The sequence below is a fragment of the Emydura macquarii genome, unplaced genomic scaffold (genome assembly GCF_026122565.2).
Source record: "Emydura macquarii macquarii isolate MOO-44397 ecotype Brisbane River unplaced genomic scaffold, CSIRO-AGI_Emac_v2 contig_1253, whole genome shotgun sequence".
NCBI classification, from domain to species: domain Eukaryota; kingdom Metazoa; phylum Chordata; order Testudines; family Chelidae; genus Emydura; species Emydura macquarii.
In genome coordinates, this window is record NW_027131390.1 from 78,785,222 (window position 1) to 78,805,000 (window position 19,779).

A 19,779-nucleotide genomic window follows, 5' to 3' on the forward strand; every position below is an offset into this window, starting at 1 on the left:
TTGTCTGCTGGTGTAGTGCATCACTGTGTTGTTGTCCATAAATACATATACCATCAAATTCTGGATAAGGGGCAGAAAGCTCTGCACACTACCTGGACACTGAATTCCAGAACATTTATGTGTAGGGTAACCTCCTCGGAAAACCACTTCCCTTGGACCTTTGAGTGATTGAAATGCGCTCCCCACCTCTAAGTGAAGAATTAGAAGGGTCCTTGTTGGTAAAGGTCCTGAAAAAAAGGTAGTCCACTGCACACCTGAGTTGGATCCCTCCATAACTCTAATGAGGAGAGGATTTCTCAAGGGATTATGCCCACTCAGTCCATGTACCTATTTGGCAGATACAATAATCTCAACAACCCTTGGAAGCACTGCAAATTAAGTCTGGCATGCTATGTGACATATGTGCATGCAAACATGTGCCCCAAGAGTCTACAGCAGGTCTCCACTGGTGTGCTGGGATGAGTCTAGAGTTGGCTGCTGAAGCTGAGCATAGTCTGACACCTCCGGTGAGGGAGGTATGATTTCACAAACCTGGGGTCTAACAGTGCCTTGATAAATGCTAATCTCTGAGTTGGGGTCACCATCTGTTTTTCTCTATTAATCCTGAATCCCAACATGGCAAAGCGGTTTTGTGTCTTTTAAAGTGAATCAGTCACTTGATGGGGAAATTTCCCCCCTACCAGATATCTAAGTAGAGATACACCCAGATTGCTTGTCTTCTCTGATGGGTGGCCACCAGAGCTAGAACTTTGATGAACATTTCTGGTGCCATGGAGAGGCTGAAGAAACCTCAAATACTTTCTGTGAGCTGGTTTTATTGAGATGTGAGGCCTCTTGAAGGTTGAGAGTCACGAATCAGTCCATGGGATCCAAAGGGAGATTACAGAGGCAAGTGTATAAAAGTATATGGAATTTGAAGCAACAGATGAAGGTGTTGAGGCAACCAAAGCCAAGGACGGGTTTCCAATCCCCTCTCTTCTTTGGGATTAGGAAGTAGTGAGAATAAAATCCGCAGCAAGTCTAACGCCATCCCTGATGCTTTGACCTCTCAACAGCCATATGAACTATAAGTGTACCGGGGGAGGGTGTTGATGGAAATATTTAAACCCTTTAGCAGACACTTTGTATCACCTGTCTGCCCTTTCAATGCCATTGTTACTAAGGCTGGTGTATGCCAGATCAATAGTCCATTATTAAGAAATGGCTAGTCACCCCATTGCAGGATATCCAGATGCTTATGTTATTTCTTCTGGATGGCTTCCAGGGAGAATCCAGCATCTCTGCCATTGTTTTTTACAGGTCCTGGAAGACCTTTGGCTTATTCATGGAAACAGTGAATGGAAGATTAACTGCCTCAACTGAGGAGGAGGATGAGATGGCCAGAGCTGGTGACCGTCTTTGGAGTAATCGTGCCCACTATATTTGTCCTTTCCCCCATTTTTGGCTATTCTGTGTGGGAGGGGAACCCTTGAATAGTGGGTCTTTACCTTGAAAGTGTCCTTAAACAGAGGGAAACCCTGTAACTACTCAGTTTTAAAACTAAGCAATTAAGCCAACTGGCAAAGAAAGCTTATCAAAGCTAAAACTAACAATAAACTTTACAAACTGTTGGAAAACTAAGCTAGCTACACACTAAGAGCAAGGAATGCAGATACTACAGAGTTCTGTCTTGCAGATACTATAAGGTTCCATCTCACAGGTATGGGCAGTAAGAAGGAACGGAGTGAGGTTGTAGCTGACACACCCTTTATGCCCTTGGCTCTGGGAGAGTAAGAGAGGGCACTCAAGGCACAGGTGCAGCCCCAGCAGACACCAGTATTAAAAAGTCTCCAATCTCACACACCAAGTGCAAAATCTGTGTGAACAATCACGTGAAGAAGAAATGTAGATTACCAGTGCATTGTGAATAAGATAGACAACCTACAGTAGATGCATGCATCTATGACTGGGCAACTTAGCAGCTTTTAAAAAATTATGCAATGAATTTCTGACTCAGTAATCAGGATCTATTTTAAAATAGTCCCTTTGGAGAAAATTCATATACATCAGATTTATAATATACGAACAGAAAATTATAAATGAAGCAGTATATTTGTGTGTGTAAAGTAAATATAGAACATAAAAGCCTGCATTGTTTACTAATGTACTTACCAATCTGAATGATCTGAGAACAGATAATCCTTCCACATTTGCAAGACCAAGTTCCATTAAACTAAGGCTCACAATAAAACCATCAAAAATATTCCAGCCTTCTTGGAAATAATAATAAGGATCCTTAGCAATTATCTTGAGAAACATTTCTGCTGTGAAGATCCCAGTAAAGACCTAAAGGTAAAATGTAATCTGTTACTCTAATAATATTGGAAAACAATAGTGATGATTATTGTCCCGTGATTCTTATAAAAATGGAGGGCTTTCTATGATAGATCTACATAGTTTCTAAATATTTCCATGCAATTAGCAATTAAATTCAAAAGTGAAGCCAAAACATGCCTTGCAACATTTGACTGCTAAATGGGAAACAGCAAAGAAGGAAAATATGTCTTCTTTTCAAGCTGCTAATAAGCATGTGTGGAGACTGTCACAAAACCCATTCTAGCTGTTCCTCATACCTACCTCTTCCTTCTCAAATGCCATCTTTGCTCAATTTCTAGGAATAAGGCTAACCTTATATGAGATCAGATTGTTCCATTAAGATATAGACCTATATTGAGGATGTTGTGGAGCAACCTTCTCCCAGGATGACCTCCAGAAGGCACTGTCAACCTACTGTACCATCTTCTTCCAAGATAAAATATGTTCTCCCTTGTGCATCTGTCCACCACTGCTGTCCAGTGCACAGGGGGCAGAGCCATGGCCCTCTTCCTGTCCCATCCTTTGTGATTTCTATCACATCAGGAAGAGTTAGCAGGAAGCAGTATAATATAAGTAATATACTTAGAAAAGTGCAGGGCCTGCAACCGCAACGCAATCATGGTCTATAATTATCTGATAGTAAAGGGCTCTGTAATGAAGCAGACAAAGGTAGGACAAAATCCAATGGCTAGAAGGTGAATGTAGAAAAATTCAAACTAGAAATATGATGAACCTTTTTAACAGTAAGGGGTAATTCACCCACTCAAACATCTTATCCATGGATGTGGTTGATTTTCCATCACATGGAGTCTTTAAATCAAGACTGTCTTTCAAAAAGATATGTTTTAAATCAGCATTAAGTTAGTGCACTAGATGCAGGAAATACCATGGCTGTATTATATAGGAGGTCAGACTAGATCAGCAGTTTCCCAAGTGGGGTCACTTCATCAGCAGATGGGGTCACGGCAATTCCGAGCGTGCAGGGGATGCCATTTTACAAAATGGCCTCCTCCACACTCACACGCAGCGTATGCACAAGGTCACGTCACACGGAGGATGCTGTTTTGATCTGCAAACCAGCGCCCTCCATGCAGCATGACCTCTCACGCCCTGTATGAGTGTGAGATTATGCACAGCATATATATGTAAAGCAAAATGGCATCTTCCTTGCGGCATGACCTTGCATGTACAGTGCGTGTGAGATCACATTTCAGGGAGGACACCATTTTTAAACTGCAACTTCCATACTGTCTGGGGTAGTGGGAAACAACACTTCTGAAAATGGGGTCATGCAGGGAAAATGTTTGGGAACTGCTGGACTAGATTATCATAACTGTCCCTTTGAATTGTGTCTGGCCCTAGTGTGGGAGAGTATGAGGTGGGGAAAGGTTCCTCTCTCCTTCATCACCCCTCACTCACCCACCCACTCAAGGTCAGGCACAATCTGACCCAAAATCTGAGTTACGCTGAACAAGGAAGTACCTCACAAACAAGGCACAGGGTGGGTATTTTGTAACCACATGGCTATTTATCCACAAGGGTAATCCTCGGTACTCTGTCACGCTGATTACCATTTCTGGGAGCATGCCTTTCTGTAAGTCAGATCAATGCCAATTCAGAGAGCCATTCAAAGTATCAGACAATTTTACAGGATTTCCAGTGTCTGCTCATTATTTGTTCTACAATTAGAACATTTTTTTGAAGGGGAGTGAATTAAACTTTTTTACTAGCAGTCCGTATAGCCAAAACTGGAGATATGCTTTTGAGGTCTCTTACAAACACTGCATTAAAGAAAAGACAAGCAACATAGCTTAAATATGTATAGTTAAACAGATCTGCCTGTGAGCATATCACAGACAGTACAAAATTTCTTTGAAACATGTAAGAAGAACACTAAATAATTCTTTTCAAGAGAAAAGTATTTGAATGTCACATTATACATTATGAAACACTTACCAGATTTCCTACTGAAAGCACATGACTAAACTGTTCCGTCATTGGATAATGCTCCATGGCCATAAACAATGTGTTTAAAACAATGCAGATAGTAATTGCAAGATCGACAAATGGATCCATCACAATCAAATTTACAATATGTTTTACTTTTAACCATGGAGTGCAGCAATCCCAGATCAAGCATGTGTTAGCAAATTTATACCAGCATGGTGGGCATTTCTGCCTGGATTCTTCAAGTTCTAGAGGGAAAAGTGTAAAGCAAATTTTAAAACATAGCTCTTTATTATATGTACCAAGTGGGTTTTCTTTCAAGGCCTAAGCATTCTTCTCAATGTTTAGAGGACAGAAATGGGTTGATGAAACAGACCTCCTGAGACGCAGACTGATGTCCAGCCAGAGCAGAAGTTAAATAATTAAAAAAAGGAGCTTGGCCCATTACATTCTAAAACTGGTGTTAAAAGAATCCTGAATATTCAATTAATAAAATAGCCATTCACAAACCAGAATCTACAGGAAGCAAAACATAGTTTTAATTGAAAGGATACCAAAATATAATTCTAATGTAGGTGGAAGGGTAGTATAATTCAAATTGCATCTTGCCCATGAAGCAGTAATAATTTGATATTCTTGTTCCAAACAGTGAGCCAGATGACTCCTAACCCTGAATTATGGTCCAGGGGCACAAAACTCTGGGTCTTGCCCATTTTGGCCTCGGCTATTGCAGTCTCAGTCACCAGACTTACATCTTCAGGCTTGAACCCACTAGTTGGGATTTATTATAATTTATCACTGGAAAGATAAAGTGAATCTTACTTGTACATTTATTTCTTCAAAAACAGCATGCCTGGCAAACCTGTACCTGGAGTTGGGTCCTCTGCCTCAGAAAACACATTAGAGAGACAAGATGTGTGAGGTAAAAGATATTACCTCACCCATCTTGTCTCGCTAATATCCTGGGACCAACACGGCTACAACAACACTGCATACGATGACAGAAAACACATGTAATTCATGGTGATTTACAACAGCTGATGCCAGGACCCACCTACTAGCTCCTTCTGAGAATGTCTTACTTCAGGTGTAGAAACACTGCAAGAACTGGTAATAACCTAAACAGTAATCCTCCTGTGATGTAGACCCAAATAAGTTTTAACTTAACAAAATACATTTCCTTCTCAGACCTGTGATTCTAGACTGTGATTCCAGGGTGGGTAACGATTGCCAGGCATTATGTTTAAAGGAAAAACAAAACAAAACAGGTAAGCACTAATTATTTTCTCTCTCTCTCAAAAGGTATGTCTGACAGTCCTATACATATAAGACATAATAATAACTTGTGAAAGTGAGTTCCTGAACTTACTGCTAGTTGAGATCAGGAGTTTAGCAAGATATTAAAAAAACAGGGTATGGGACCAGATGGCAATTCTTATGTTCCTACCACATTCTGCTTCTTGTAAGCCTTGGATATACAGTTTGTAATCCAATCTGAATGCTGAGGCCTTAGCCACCTTCTTCTATTGTACTTAGTAGGGAAGGCAACATAGATTGTAGGCATTTTGGTGCAAGGAATGTCATTTACTACTAGAAATAATATTAATACATATAAATAATTAATAATAACTAAGTGTAGTGTGGACAATCTAAATGAATTTGTCCTGAAGTTGTATATTTTCACTGCCTTTCATGTGTCCATATTATGCCATAAATTTTCTTGGCTATGATGGGTTTGGAAAAAAAAGAAAGCATCTCTCGTGAGTTCTATTAAATGCTGACGTTATCTTTGGATGAAAATATTCTGGAATTCTCACCTCTTTCCCTGAAAAAACATATAGGGTAATGGGATACATTCATCAGTTCCCCATTTCCTTCTGTAACTTCTAGGGGAAATGCTGCCCACAGGTGATTTACATCTTCTTCCTTGGCGTGAATACCTACTACTTCAATCACATTCTGACACAGTATAAAACTTACCTGGGGGTTTGGACATGGCACATGCTCTCATTTCTTGAGTGAGCTTTTCTCTTGGGTATATGAGATTGTTTTGCATACCTTATAGCTATTTTGGCTCTATCAATGTCAGAATTGGAGAGACTCAGGACCTAGATGGTGCGGAACCATTTCACCCCATCACTGTCCTTGCTACCCACCAATTATCCCAACAGGAATGAGCGGAAGCATCAGAGTACAGGAGTACAAGAGAAGGATACCTGACTGTTTCCCTATAGAGCTCATAAACTAATTAAATCATTCTGAAGGAATTTTATTTGCACTTGAGAGTCAGAGTTAGCTCCTGCTATTACTTTATTTTGTGTCCAATGGCTGCTAATGCTGAGGGTGAGAATCTGCCTGATCACTTCTAGTTGTATTCCTGTGACAAGAGTGGTGACTGTCACTGACTGCATGAGCAGACACCTCATATGCTTGTCTGGTAGTATTCCTTTGGATGAAACTAGGTGGAACCACTTGCTATCAGCATCTGTGTGGGTGGGACTCTTGCCTGTTTATCTTTAGACAAGAACCAAGAGACAAAAATATATCTTTAGTCTTGCCCTCTTGGCACACTAAACTTTCCATTTGCCCCTATGGTCTTCAGGCGCATGAGGGACATGTACTTATGCACTTTACTGTAGGATGGGTGCTGAGGTGCTGTTTTGTTTTAGTTACCATCTTCTCATCTTCAGATGCTATTTTGCACTGCTACGCAAGGGCTGGGTGAAAACTGGTGCCAAGAGCCTCAAGGTGGTAACAAAACTAATAAAAGCAAGCCTATAAAAGACCTCCAAATTATCTGCTAGCCATGAAGCAGTTGTTTTTTTTTAAAATATATCCTATTTTCTAAAGTGGGTTCACTGCACGGAAGGAAACAAAATCCTTGATGGAGCTATTCATGTGCGTAAATTTACTCACATAGATGAATCTTTTCAGGATCAGACCTCAAATTAAGCTCCAATCCTGCAAACATTTAAGAATGTGTATAACTTTACTCATATGAATACTCCTCTCGACTTGAATGATTATGTATGGTCACCTTTATTATGATTTAATTAGAAACGCTATGGCCTTGTCTACACTTACGGCGGCATGTAGGGGACATGTAGTTAACTGCTGCAGTGAAAAGCAGGCTGCATCCACACTGCGGTGTGTAGCTCCACATGGCAATGAAAGGCTCTGGCAGCAGGGAGGCAGTGGGACACTACACTGATAAAAATAGCAGTGTAAATGTGGCAGGCACTGTTTGGGCATGTAGAGAGTATGTAGAGTACATACCATCAAGTTTTGGCATGTCTTTACTCATCTAAGCAATACCTCACCAACTACACTGCTATTTATTCCTGTGCTGAGGGGCCATGCAGGGTCTGTATTCTACATAGCGTCATAAGTGTAGACATAGCCTATATTGCTGGAGTGATACTACCTTGTGTTGTTATCCTATCTGATCTCACATAATAAACATGTATGAGCTGGGTCAGTTTTGGGATCCAAGACCTCTGAAGAACAGAGCTGCTGCTCCTGAAGGCAAGAAGTTTTGAGGACCAGTTGGTGCTATTATCAATGGAGCTCCACCAGAGGTAGCAATGGTGGGAGTGTTCATGTTGGCACTGCAAACAGACCTCATCTGAGTAGCATAGGCCTGGGACTTAACTCACCCCTATATTAAACCAGCCATGGGCGAAACTCAGGGATTTTACCACTAAAATCAAGAAAAAAATGCCCCACTGCTGGTAAAGCACCCCTTCTTCAGGAATGCCCCTAACAAGAGTTATAACACCCAGGACTGTAAAGTAGAGACTCCCAGGCACTGGGAAGTTTAGGGAGGATACAGAAAGACCTAGCAAAGGATACGATAGATAAGATAGGCTCTGACCAGTGAATTTATGCTGACCATCTGCACAAACAAAGAAGATCATAAATAAGTTACAATTTGGGCATAAGAAAAAAATGAAAAAAGACTTAAGCAGGGAGGAGAAAACACAGGTGCCAGTGAGTGATTGGTTTAATTTTGTTACAATATTGGATAATGTGATAGGCATAGTAAAGTTAAAGGAGGTAGCTAATTTTACCTGTATAATGTAAATGAAAAACAGTGCTCTTTGGGAGAACCATCGCTGGATTGTAGTTCAGCATCAAGCTACCAGAACTCTTACCCCTCTGCAAGACCGTGACATGCAGAGGCGTCACCGTCAATCCCAGGCGAGTGGATCCTGACTGGCCATCGGGGGAAGTTTGTCTGTTTATTGGGAGTGGTGAGCATAATAGATTTGCTTGGCATATGTACTCTGTGTGTGTGGCTAATAAATTGATGTCTAGAGCACAGCTTTGTAAGGCTCTTTCACTGGGAAAAGATCCTGCAGACCCATAGGGTCCCAAGTCCTGTGGGTAGGGGTGGGTATGTAAATTGATCAGGTTTTTCCTTGGATAAGGGATTTTTATCCCGTGGATAAGGGTAGGTGACTTACACCAGAAGTCTTAAGTAGGGAAAGGGTGGGGGTACCTAAATTAACTGAGTCATGCCTTGAGCCCTCGGTAGGGTGGACGCAGGGTGCCCTAGATTTATGTGGGTAACAGCAGGGGTGGATTACACCAGTGGCTGATCTAGCTAGCATTCCTATCATTGCTGCCACCCAGTGGAACTGCACTTGTGAGAGTAATGGTGGGAAATTTTATTAAAAAAACAGAGCAATGACACAGCCTTAGGACTCGTTTATACCAGGAGCACTTTACCAGTATAGGAATAATGGAATACTAAAATGGCAATGCACTGCTACTGTGGATACTTTGTATTGATATAATAAAATCACCATCATCAGCAAAACAAGCTATACCAGTCAAAGCACTGCTTTGCTGGTATAGTTACATTTATACTAAGGACTTCTGCCAGCATAACCACTGTATGTCAGTCATGGATCACATGATTCTTCAGGTCTGACTGACATAGTTATGTCGGCAGAAGTCTGTACTGAAGACTCATCCTCAGTCACTTCCCCAAAGTCAAACAGGAAGTCTGTGACAGAGCCAGGAATAGAAGCCTGGTCTCCTAACTCACTGTACTGTGCTTTAGCCACAAGATCACCCTTCCCATTTACACTTCAAGGTGAACAAGTCTACTGTTGCAGAGTTTTTTCTCTGTCCAGCTATTTATGAAAATAATTATTCTTATTGCATCACAAATTCAAAAAAAAAGACTAGGAAACATACTCAGTCATACCAAACATACCATGTTACATACCTTCCATTGTGTTTGTGAGTATGCTGGCTATACTCATTGCTCTTTGTCTTGCGCTGGGATCGGACAGGAAATCCATAGAAACACGGTAAGAACTTGTCCGTCTCTTTCTTAATTCTGTTTCTGTAGTGGTGCCCTGAAAATAAAATGCTGATAAAATAGACTATCAACATGTGTGTTGATTTAATAAGCAAACACTGTATGGATCCTATAAAAACGTAGTGAGTTTCCAGGAAAACGAGGATCGTGCAGGTTCATATCCCCTGTATACTGATTTCATTTAGGTCCCAGTCAGCTAGGAACTTAGGCACATGCCTAACTTTATGTACGTGAATAGCCCCTTTGCTTTCAGTGGGACTACTCGTGTGCTTAAAGTTAGGCATGTGCTTATATACTTTGCTGATTCATGGCCCAGAAATTCAGTTTGCATGTCTTTCTTACATTGGTTTTAATTATTTGAAAATTTGAAAAAAGTTCCACAAAATTTGGCAGAGAGCTTTATCATAAATATCTTTCTAAATATGTGGGCATATCTTTAAATAAATATGTACCCGCACAGCCCACATGGACAGGCAGCTGTGTGCGTGAGTGGGGTGTGCACATTTTCTTGGTTTGAGTCTTCATTTAGATTGAATATCTATACTTTAAGCCTCTACCTAAATTTTCAAACCAAAATCAAAGTACAAGAAATGCCTAATCACATTGAAATTTATATAAAAATTAGTCTATAAGAATCTTGAGCTGACTGAGAGTAATGCTATCACAACCCATTCAAGACAAACACAGTATTGACAGGGTATGTATAGTTAATATAGTTATATACCCTGGTTTGATTTATTCAGTTAATTATATATAACCCATTTATCATTTTTGTAATTTTTAACATCCCATCTGATATAGGAATGAAGAACTTCCTAATTAAATCTTCAGTTAAGACATACTGCCTGCCTGGATGTATAATAAAGCCATATGTTTTGCTTATTGCATTGTTTATTGTTTTATCTTGTTAATTCCTAGTGTATTACCAAGTATTTTTATGTACTTCATTAGAGATTAGGAGACAAACTTCAGTTTTTAGCCTGTGTCATTAATGGAGAATATCAAAGGTATTAAAATATGAAAGATCGTTCACAGCTTGACCAACCAGAGATCATCCCCAAATGATTTCATTTTGTGAAACACAGGCTGGGGCAGTAAGAAGAGGCCACCAGCCCTGAACTATTAGAAACTTCCTTACATGGCCAGCAGTGGCTGTTTTATCAATTATCACCTCTAGGAGAAGCTGTCCAGTAGGTGACGTGAGAGCTGGAGGTCCACCAACTAAAGAAACCACTCCATTGCAATCTACAGTACTGTGCATCTTCCCATTTGCTGGAAGCGCTGGTATGATCCTCGATGACCTACTGGCCTGACTAATATTACTGTTGCGCCGTTCACCATGTCTATGTGGAACAAAGAGTGAACCTCTTCTACTCTCATTGTCTTCAAAAGTGCTATGTTCATCATCGGCAAAGTCATTTTCTGATCCTACATCCTTTGCTCGACCCCTGAAGCTGAAAAGACTTGTTCTGCTGCTGCGCCTTGGGGAAAACAGGGAGCCACGAATGCTCAGCAAAGACTATAGGGAAAGAAAATAATATAACTATCAGCTGAAAATTCTTTAAAAATAATGTTTTCATGAAATGGAAAAATACAAAGTTAATATATCCTAAAGATTTATGTCATAAACAGAGAAATAGACTACTACACACACACACACTTTTAGGTGGCTTGGAAGTAAAATTAATCATCAGGGACCATAGTTATTTTATCACTTAGAAAAATAAAATCAATCAGTTTAATTATAGTAAAAGATGCTGTTTAATGAAATTGCTTCCACTATCTCTCTGCATATTTTATTACAGACTGTTAATGAATTAATAAAACTGAACATAGACTCTTATTTATTCCTGCTTTGTGTTGGTCTGCATGCTTGTGTAAATAATTTTTTTGCAAATTTCTTCGGCCCAAGTTTGTAGTGACAGACAGCCAACAAATATGACTTACTTTAAAAAATATATATATTTTCCTAAATATTATTCCTTAAGGCCCCAATCCTGCCAGGAGTTCTCAGAGGCTTTTAATGTCTGCATTTCTTTAAGCAAGTGCTAACAAGGGTCATCTTGCAAAGACATGTGTATATGGATACATTTATTTGAGTAAATTGACTTTAATGGAGTTATTCATGTGAGTAAATTTACTCATACAGATGAGTCTTTTCAGGATCAGACCTCAAATTAAGCTCCAATTTTGCAAACATTTAAGCATGTGTATAACTTTACTCATATGAATACACCTCTCGACTTGAATGATTATGTATGGTCACCTTTATTATAATTTAATTAGAAACACTATGACCTTGTCTACACTTACAGCGGCATGTAGGGCACATGTAGCTAACCGCTGCAGTGAAAAGCAGGCATCCACACTGCAATGGCATGGCACTCCACATGGCAATGAAAGGCTCTGGCAGCAGGGAGGCAGCGGGACAGTACACTGCTAAAAATAGTGTAGACAAGGCCATAGTGTGGCGGTGTAGATGTGGGAGGCACTTTTGGGTGTGTAGAGAGTATGTAGAGTATTTACTATACAGTTCTGGTATGTCTTTACTCTACTCATCTAACCAATGCCTCACCAACTACACTGCTATTTATACCTGTGCTGAGAGGGCATGCATTGTCTGTACTCTACATGGCACCGTAAGTGTAGATATAGCTTATACTGCTGGAGTGATACCACCTTGTGTTTTTATCCTACCTGATCTCACACACTAAACATGTTTGAGCTGGGTCAGTTTTGGGATCCAAGACCTTTGCAGAAAAGACAGGTGCTGAAGGAAGTGTGTTGCGGATTCTGTAGATGGCATTGTTCTCTCTCAGTCACCACTGTGCCAATGACACAGCAGAGAGGAAAGGGGCACTTTGCTATTGGCACTGCCATCTTTTTTGAGGCGTAAAACCAAGGTCCTGAAACTAAAGAACACTTTTTTGTCAAATTTCACATGAAAAGTTTTGCCATTTGAAGCAACTTTGTGTCCCTCAAATTTAGCTTTTTGTGAAGTTCATCAAATGGCTGCTTTCCCACTGGAAATGTGATATTTCAGATTAAGAACATGCAAAATTTCGAAACCGCTATTCACTCTGAATGCATCCTTTTTCACAAAAAAAGGGCCCATTTTCAAGAAAGAAATATGAGTGAGACATTTTTTATTGAAGTGGGTTCATTTTTTAATTTGCAATGAAAAACAAAATCTCTCTAATTCTAATAGCTTCATATTTAACTGCAAGTGTTTAACATAAAGTCCTGACCATTTGAAATTATATTAAAAATCCAGTGACATCTTCTGCAGAAATAAGGATGTTAACCTTGTGTCCTTATTAAATTATTTCACAGCACTCTCCATGACAAACATATATGATGCGATAAAGACACAGTTTAATGGATAATTCCACTGTACCTGGTGTGGAGAAGAGAACCTCTTTTCATATGTAAGTCTGTTCCCTTCAATGGAGAATCGGAAACCTTTCCTTCTTATGCTATCTTCTGATCCAGATTTGTGAAATTCTTCCTCATCTTTCTCCTCTCCTTCAGACTGCTCCTTTTGTTTTCTCTTCTTCCTTCTGTTCCTTCTCTCTTTAGCACTCTTTGAACTCAACTTTGATGCTTCAGAAGAACTTTCAGAGAATCCTCCCACCCCACCTGCTCCGCTGAACTCTCTTGAATCAGCTGCTGCTGCAGCTGCTGCTGCTGCTGCCTGTTGTGTCACAAAGTTACACACAATTAAAATGTACAACACTAACATTTGAAATGCATTATTATTATTATTATTATTGTTGTTGTTGTTGTTGTTGTTTAAAGTCAGTGAATTTGATGTTCATGAAAGTGAAGCACTGATCCCACTTCATAAAGCATAGCATAATGCAAAAAGCACCTTTTTGGCAATGTGCAAGGAACAATAAATTCACCAGTCCACTGCAATCCAGACCAAAAATGGCCCTGATATTCTAGCCCTTGACCTGACAGAGAGTAGAACAGTCCAGGAGAAAATTGCACTATTGGAGCAATAGGCAAACAATCATGTTTTAGTTGGATTAAAGAAGAGGGAACAATATAGCATTTTTGCAATGAATTCTCCTCCTGAAAATCCTATCTTAACCAACAAACAAACTATGCAAAGTTCAGGGAATGCAGGCTCCGAGCAAAGGAAATATAAGAGAAAAAAATCCTCAGTAACAGGGGATAGAATTTCCTTAAACCACCTTTGCTGGGACCTATATGCATGTATGGATACTCTCCAATTCCTTAATGGACTAGTAACGTTCAGTGACATCACTCCAGTAAACAGTCTTCATAGAATTGAGTTAAACTACATTCCAGAGCAGCCCTGGTGCTGTTTATAGTATCAAACATTTGCAGAGAATTTGACTGAAGGATGTTTTTTTAAAAACTACAGACTGCACCAAACGTTGCTGGAATGCACAGCTCAGCGCATCTTTAGCCAGACATTTAACATGGAAGATACAGATCAGCTCCAGCTTTGGCTAGCAACTGGCCAGGAGTATGATGTCAGTCAACCAACTAGCCGATTTAGAAGTGTGAGGGGCTTCAAAAGGACAAAAGAAGCTTTGAAGTAGGACCCTAAGGTTCACGGATTGTGATCATGTAGTCTGACCTCTTGTATAATACAGGCCATAGAACTTCCCCAAAATAATTTCTAGAAAAACATCGTCTTGATTTAAAATTGTTCCAATGGCTAATTACTCTCACCATTAAATATTTACGTCTTTTTCTCCAGTCTGATTTCAAATGATGCAACACTACTCTAGAGGTGTGTACTGCCCACAAAATAAGTAAGTTTTCTTTAGGCCTGGGACGGTATTGTAATTTTCTGCTCAGTCTGAGGGAAGTGGAGGAAGCAGTCATAAATGCCAAATGTTGCCATTTTCATAGCAAAGTATTTGTCCTGAGTTACATTCAAGAAATGTAATGAAAAGTCATTTAGCTGTAAATAATTAATGTGGCAGAACCAGTGGTTTTTTCATGTCTTCACCTGAAACTTTAATCTCTAGTGTCTCAGCTCAGTGTTCTTTAGCAGATTTGTTACTAATCAACAGACTAAACTGATCATTTAGGCTTAGCCCTGAGTAAGAAGTGGAGCAGAGTTATTATTTCTCTATTGCTCACCTTGTTTAGGGGGTGTGTTTGTGTGGGGAGGAGTAATTTACTACTGTGAAGTGGGGAGGGGTTTATTCTCATGTGTGGCTGCAAAGGACACGTTCACAATCTTGCACTAAGGGAGCAATTTTGGATTACAATGATACCTGAGCTTCTTCTTGTTGTTTTTTCAGCTGTTCAAGCATCTGCTGAAATTCTGCCTCCTTCTGCTCTGCTTCTTCCATGGTTGCTTGATTCTGTTCTTCATAGGCCATGGCAACAACAGCCAGGATCAAGTTAATCAAATAGAAAGAACCCAGGAAAATTACCAGAACGAAAAATATCATATAAGTTTTGCCAGCAGCTCGTAGCGTCTGGGGAAAAAGGAAATAAAGAGCTTTATCAGTTTTTTAAAGTTACTACACAGTCTGGTGGACTCTAGACATTATAATTTAGTAATATGCTATCATTTTATTACAAGAGCACTTGTGTTGACACAACGGATTTTAGATAATTCATATGTTTTTTCCATATAAAAATATTTAGTCACATCCTGCTAGAAGTGTCATATCCTGCTCAGAACTAGAGTTAAATGGGCTTTGCACAAGAACCTCTACTAGGTAAATAAGATTCTGCAGCTCAGCTGCAGCTGCTTCACAACTTCCATTACAAACTAGAGGCTGTAGTAGTGTCTGCTCTCACAGCTGTCCCCTACACTGGGACTTTATCCTATAGATCTACATAACAGTAGGCCCACTGGTCACATCTTATCCTTCCACACCCAAGGAGGTTAGAGATAGTATCTTCCCCTTCGGGATGCAGCATGGTCTAGTAACATACAGAACACTTGACTGGGTGCCAGACATGACTCTGGTATTCACTGACTGTGTTTGTACAAGATACTTTACCAATCTGGGTTCATTTCCCCCTCCATAAAATGAAGATAATACTACTTACCCACCCTAATACAGTTATTCTTGATTATTCACACTTATTCTTATTATTTATGTATATTGCAGTATAACCTAAGAGCCTCAGTCATTTACCAGGACTCCACTGTGTTAGGTAGTATAGAAACACAAAACACAAAGACGGTTCCTGCCCCAAGTGTTCTCAGGGATATATGGATGAAAACCACTACATAAGTGCTATGTTGTAGTAACAGAAGTAGTGGTAGCGGTGTTTATTTTAGTGGATCCTCACCAGCTGATAAAGATTCTCCCAAAAGTCCTGAGTCATCAGTCGAAAGAGTGACAAGAACGCCCAGCTGAATGTGTCAAAGCTCGTGTAGCCATAGTTGGGGTTTCTACCAGCTTTCACACATATATATCCTTCTGGACATTGACTACAAAAGATGAAGAAATGTTATTTTAAATAGGTACTCCAAATCATTACACACTACAGTACATCACAGATACGTTCAGGAGTATGAGTTGCCAACATTCAGTCACTTACTCAAGATGAAATTCAGCTAAAGTTTTACTCTACAAAACAATTCAATAAAGGCTGCTGGAAGATTAAGTAAGAACATTTTTTAACATATTTTTTCTTTTCTGATTTGTTTTATTTTCTAATAACACTTCAATGCTTTAATAATAAAATTTGTAATGAACTATCCTTCCCATTCACTCTCTTGATTCTCACAAGCTTGTCAGCTGTTAGCACATCTCCTGTGGAATTGCAAAAGAGGTTCCACTTCCCTGGCTGATAATAAAGTCACTAGTCAGCCAACTGGCAGCAAATGTTTATGCTTAAAGTATTTTAATGGTTACTTTTAGAAAAAGAGGCTAGCCTGACACACTTGCATAGAACCATTGAAAATTCAAGTCAAGTTGATACTGATACTCAGACATCCAGTATCATACTCCAGAAATTTTGTTGATTTGAAATAACATACTATGGAAGACACTGCAGTGGATTGTCCACTTGAGTTATCCTAAGTTACATCTATACATCTATAACTGTGTTTTCATAAAAGACAATAAAATATAATGAAATATTTTCTTACCCTGCATCTGAGCTGTTGCCACAAAGCAGAGCATCATTTTGTCCTTCCAAAAAGTAAAAATGATCTATTTAAAAAGAGAAAAGGGATGAGGAGGAAGTGAGGTGAATTTACTGAAAAAAACTGTCAGTCACCACATAAAAAAAACATTTAAACCTAAATTTAAGCTTACAAAATAATATAAACCTTTGTGTTTTAAAGGAAATGAGTGTAACCATAACATGGAAACCAAAAACATAACTTGGGTAGAAAATTTTATAATTTTAGAACTAGTGGAAGAAGCAAAAATGTTTTTGACCAAAAAAAGATTTTCTAACAGGTCTAGAAGATGAATTTCTTTAGAAAAAGTGAAAGCAATAATTTAGTAGAATCTTGTTAAACCATACAAATTATTGGAAGGCCTTCTGTGGATTACCAAATTGCACAGATTTGCAAATAACTGAACAAATACTATGAAAAAATTACAAGGATGTTGAATCAACATTTATGTCCATATATTTTTATGTTAATTATTTAAGATACTTCACAAGATACTATTTTATTCAAATATTACACTGCAAGTTGTCAAAGTAATTAAATATCAGTAACATGAGAACTCAGTACAGCATGCTGCTATTAAACCTTAGTTTAGAGAGGTGAAGGAAGACCACCAAGCTGTGTGTGTGTGTGCGCCGATGTGTGTGAGAGAAGATTATTGAGCCAAATTCTCTGGTGAAGTAAATGGGTCCATGTTCTATTGCACTTAAACTTTCACTACTGAATAACAGACATAATCAAGTTAAATCCCAAAGACATAAAAGTTTTTAGATGATTTTTAGATAGGCACAAAGCTGTTCAAAATTCACTCTTTTAAAGAGATAAATTGGTGAAACAGCACATCAGCAAAAGGTTAATTTGTGCAACACTTATTCATACTGACAAGCACTTACTCAACCAAGCAGCCCCATTGTCATAAATAAGATATTTTAAAAAATAAATTAATTTTTAATAAATCAATACTCATCATTGTGAGTAGGGTTATACAATCTAGCCCAATATTAAGGGAAAATCCAAATTCAATCATCAGATGAAGAAATATTTGTTGAAAATTCTAATGGAAGCAAAAGAGATTGGAATGTACTGTTTGGAATTAGCAGAGTTTTCTTCTTTGGTTTCTCCCAAACAATATATCCCAATCTCTGTTTTTGGCCTAAAGGCTGACAGTAAGGGGACCAGAGAATACTCATATCTGTAAGCAAAACAAAAATATCTACTCTATGTGGGCATTCATGGGTAAAATTGCATTTCTGGTGTGCTTCGTACCAGATAGATGTAACTGGTCATTTTTTTGACCTTTTCTCCCACAGTAAATTTACTTGTCATGGAATATTGACTATGCCTCCTGCAGAATAAAACTATGCCGAGGAAAACTGGTAATTGTCTTCTTTGGCCTTGAGGTATAGACACAAAGCTTGCTGCTACGAAATCAGATAATACACCATGTGCAACATATTGGGCCAGCGGAATTACTGCTCTTAAAATGCCAATGGCAGTAAGAATAGGTTTGATTAATAAAAAACAACTCATTTCACTAATGAAGAAATGTCTGGGAACTGCAAACCATGGAAATGTATGCTGGGCTTAGAGAATCTGGCCTGTAGCTTAACTACCATGTTAATAGTAGTGATTGACAACTTAAAAATATTGGCTAACAATGAGAATAAGATGAAGTATACCGGAAGGGATGGAAGTCTTAAAATCCCTAACACAGATTCTTGCCCCCAATCAGTTTCCTTTGTGCCACTTAAGTGGCGCAAAGGGAGCAGCAATTTACCCTCTCTCCCCTGTTTGGAGTCTCCCTGGAATGGGGAATTTCTGATAAGAGAAGCAATGGCAGACCAAGTAGAACTCTTGGTGCAAGTGGCATGTCACGGCAGGGAGGGGGAATGGTCAGAGTGAGATGTTTCCTGGTTATCACAAGAAAGTAGACGGTCCCTTATGTCTACACTGTTTCAAAACTCACGGCAGCGAGTCTCAGAGATCAGGTCTGCAGACTTGGGCGAGGGCTACGGTGCTAAAAACTGCTGCATAGACATTTGGGTTCGGGCTGGAGCTCAGGTTCTGAAGCCCGGAGACAGGGGTGGGTTTTAGAGCCAGAGCTCCAGTCCAAGCCACAATGTATTTTGTGCCTTGGTGTGAGCCCACGTCTATAGATGCAGGCCCTAAGATTCACTGCTGCAGGCTTTAAAATGCAGTGTAGACTTACTCTTATGGATCATGGATAGCTGGGCCATTTCCAACCAGAGAATCAGGGACTGTAACCAGCTTCTTAACCATGTCTCCACTCTACCAGCATCAGCTGGACTCAACAGAGAATCTAATATAAATACAGATAGACATTGTGCAGACCTTATCTCCAAGATGTCATAAAGAAAAATTGCAGTCCCACTATAAGGGATCATCTAATAACTGTATTTAGAAAGGAAGGATGGCACAGTAGTTAGGGCACTAGCCTGGGAGTCAGGAGACTTGGATTCAATTCCCTGCTTTATCACAGACTTGCTGTATAAGCTTAGGACCTGATTTTAAAGGTATTTAGGTACCTAATGTGGATTTTAAAAAGTGGTTAGATGCCTAATTCCCATTTATTTCAATGGGGTTTAGGTGCTTTTGAAAATCCCACTTGGTGCCTATCTGCATCTTTATACACCTAAATATCTTTAAAAATCTGGCCCTTAGTTTTGTGGCTCAGTCCCCCATCTGTAAAATGGAGATAATAATACAGACAGGAGTGTTGAGAGGATAAATATATTACAAGACTGTGAGGCACTCATATACTACAGTAATAGGGGCTGTATAAGTACATAAGACAAGATCTAATTAGAATGTAGGTGAAATCACTAAACATGACCGTAAGTATAATAAAATAGATAGTTAAGAATCAGAAAAGGAACTGACACCTTGACAGTAATAATATAGATTAGGACAAAGGAAATATAAATTCACCATATCAATGCATGACAAAGACTTTTAGATTTGTTCAGGATAGATTCTTATTATTTTTATT

General features: G+C 39.2%; 1 protein-coding gene across 13 annotated transcripts in view; it reads right to left on the minus strand.

Annotated features, from left to right (window-relative positions):
- SCN2A (sodium voltage-gated channel alpha subunit 2) overlaps positions 1-19,779 on the minus strand; it is a 91,413-nt gene that overhangs the window by 59,474 nt on the left and 12,160 nt on the right. For 5 of the 13 annotated variants that reach the window (XM_067549335.1, XM_067549337.1, XM_067549330.1 and 2 more), the window contains exons 7-14: positions 16,737-16,800; positions 15,932-16,073; positions 14,896-15,102; positions 13,032-13,328; positions 10,806-11,153; positions 9,539-9,671; positions 4,312-4,550; positions 2,152-2,325 (exon numbers count right to left, since the gene is read on the minus strand). In XM_067549335.1, the coding sequence (XP_067405436.1) occupies positions 2,152-2,325; positions 4,312-4,550; positions 9,539-9,671; positions 10,806-11,153; positions 13,032-13,328; positions 14,896-15,102; positions 15,932-16,073; positions 16,737-16,800 (1,604 nt within the window). Of the gene's footprint in view, positions 1-2,151; positions 2,326-4,311; positions 4,551-9,538; positions 9,686-10,772; positions 11,154-13,031; positions 13,329-14,895; positions 15,103-15,931; positions 16,074-16,736; positions 16,801-19,779 lie in introns of all 13 variants that reach the window. The other 8 variants (XM_067549332.1, XM_067549333.1, XM_067549339.1 and 5 more) reach the window with 5 other exon arrangements.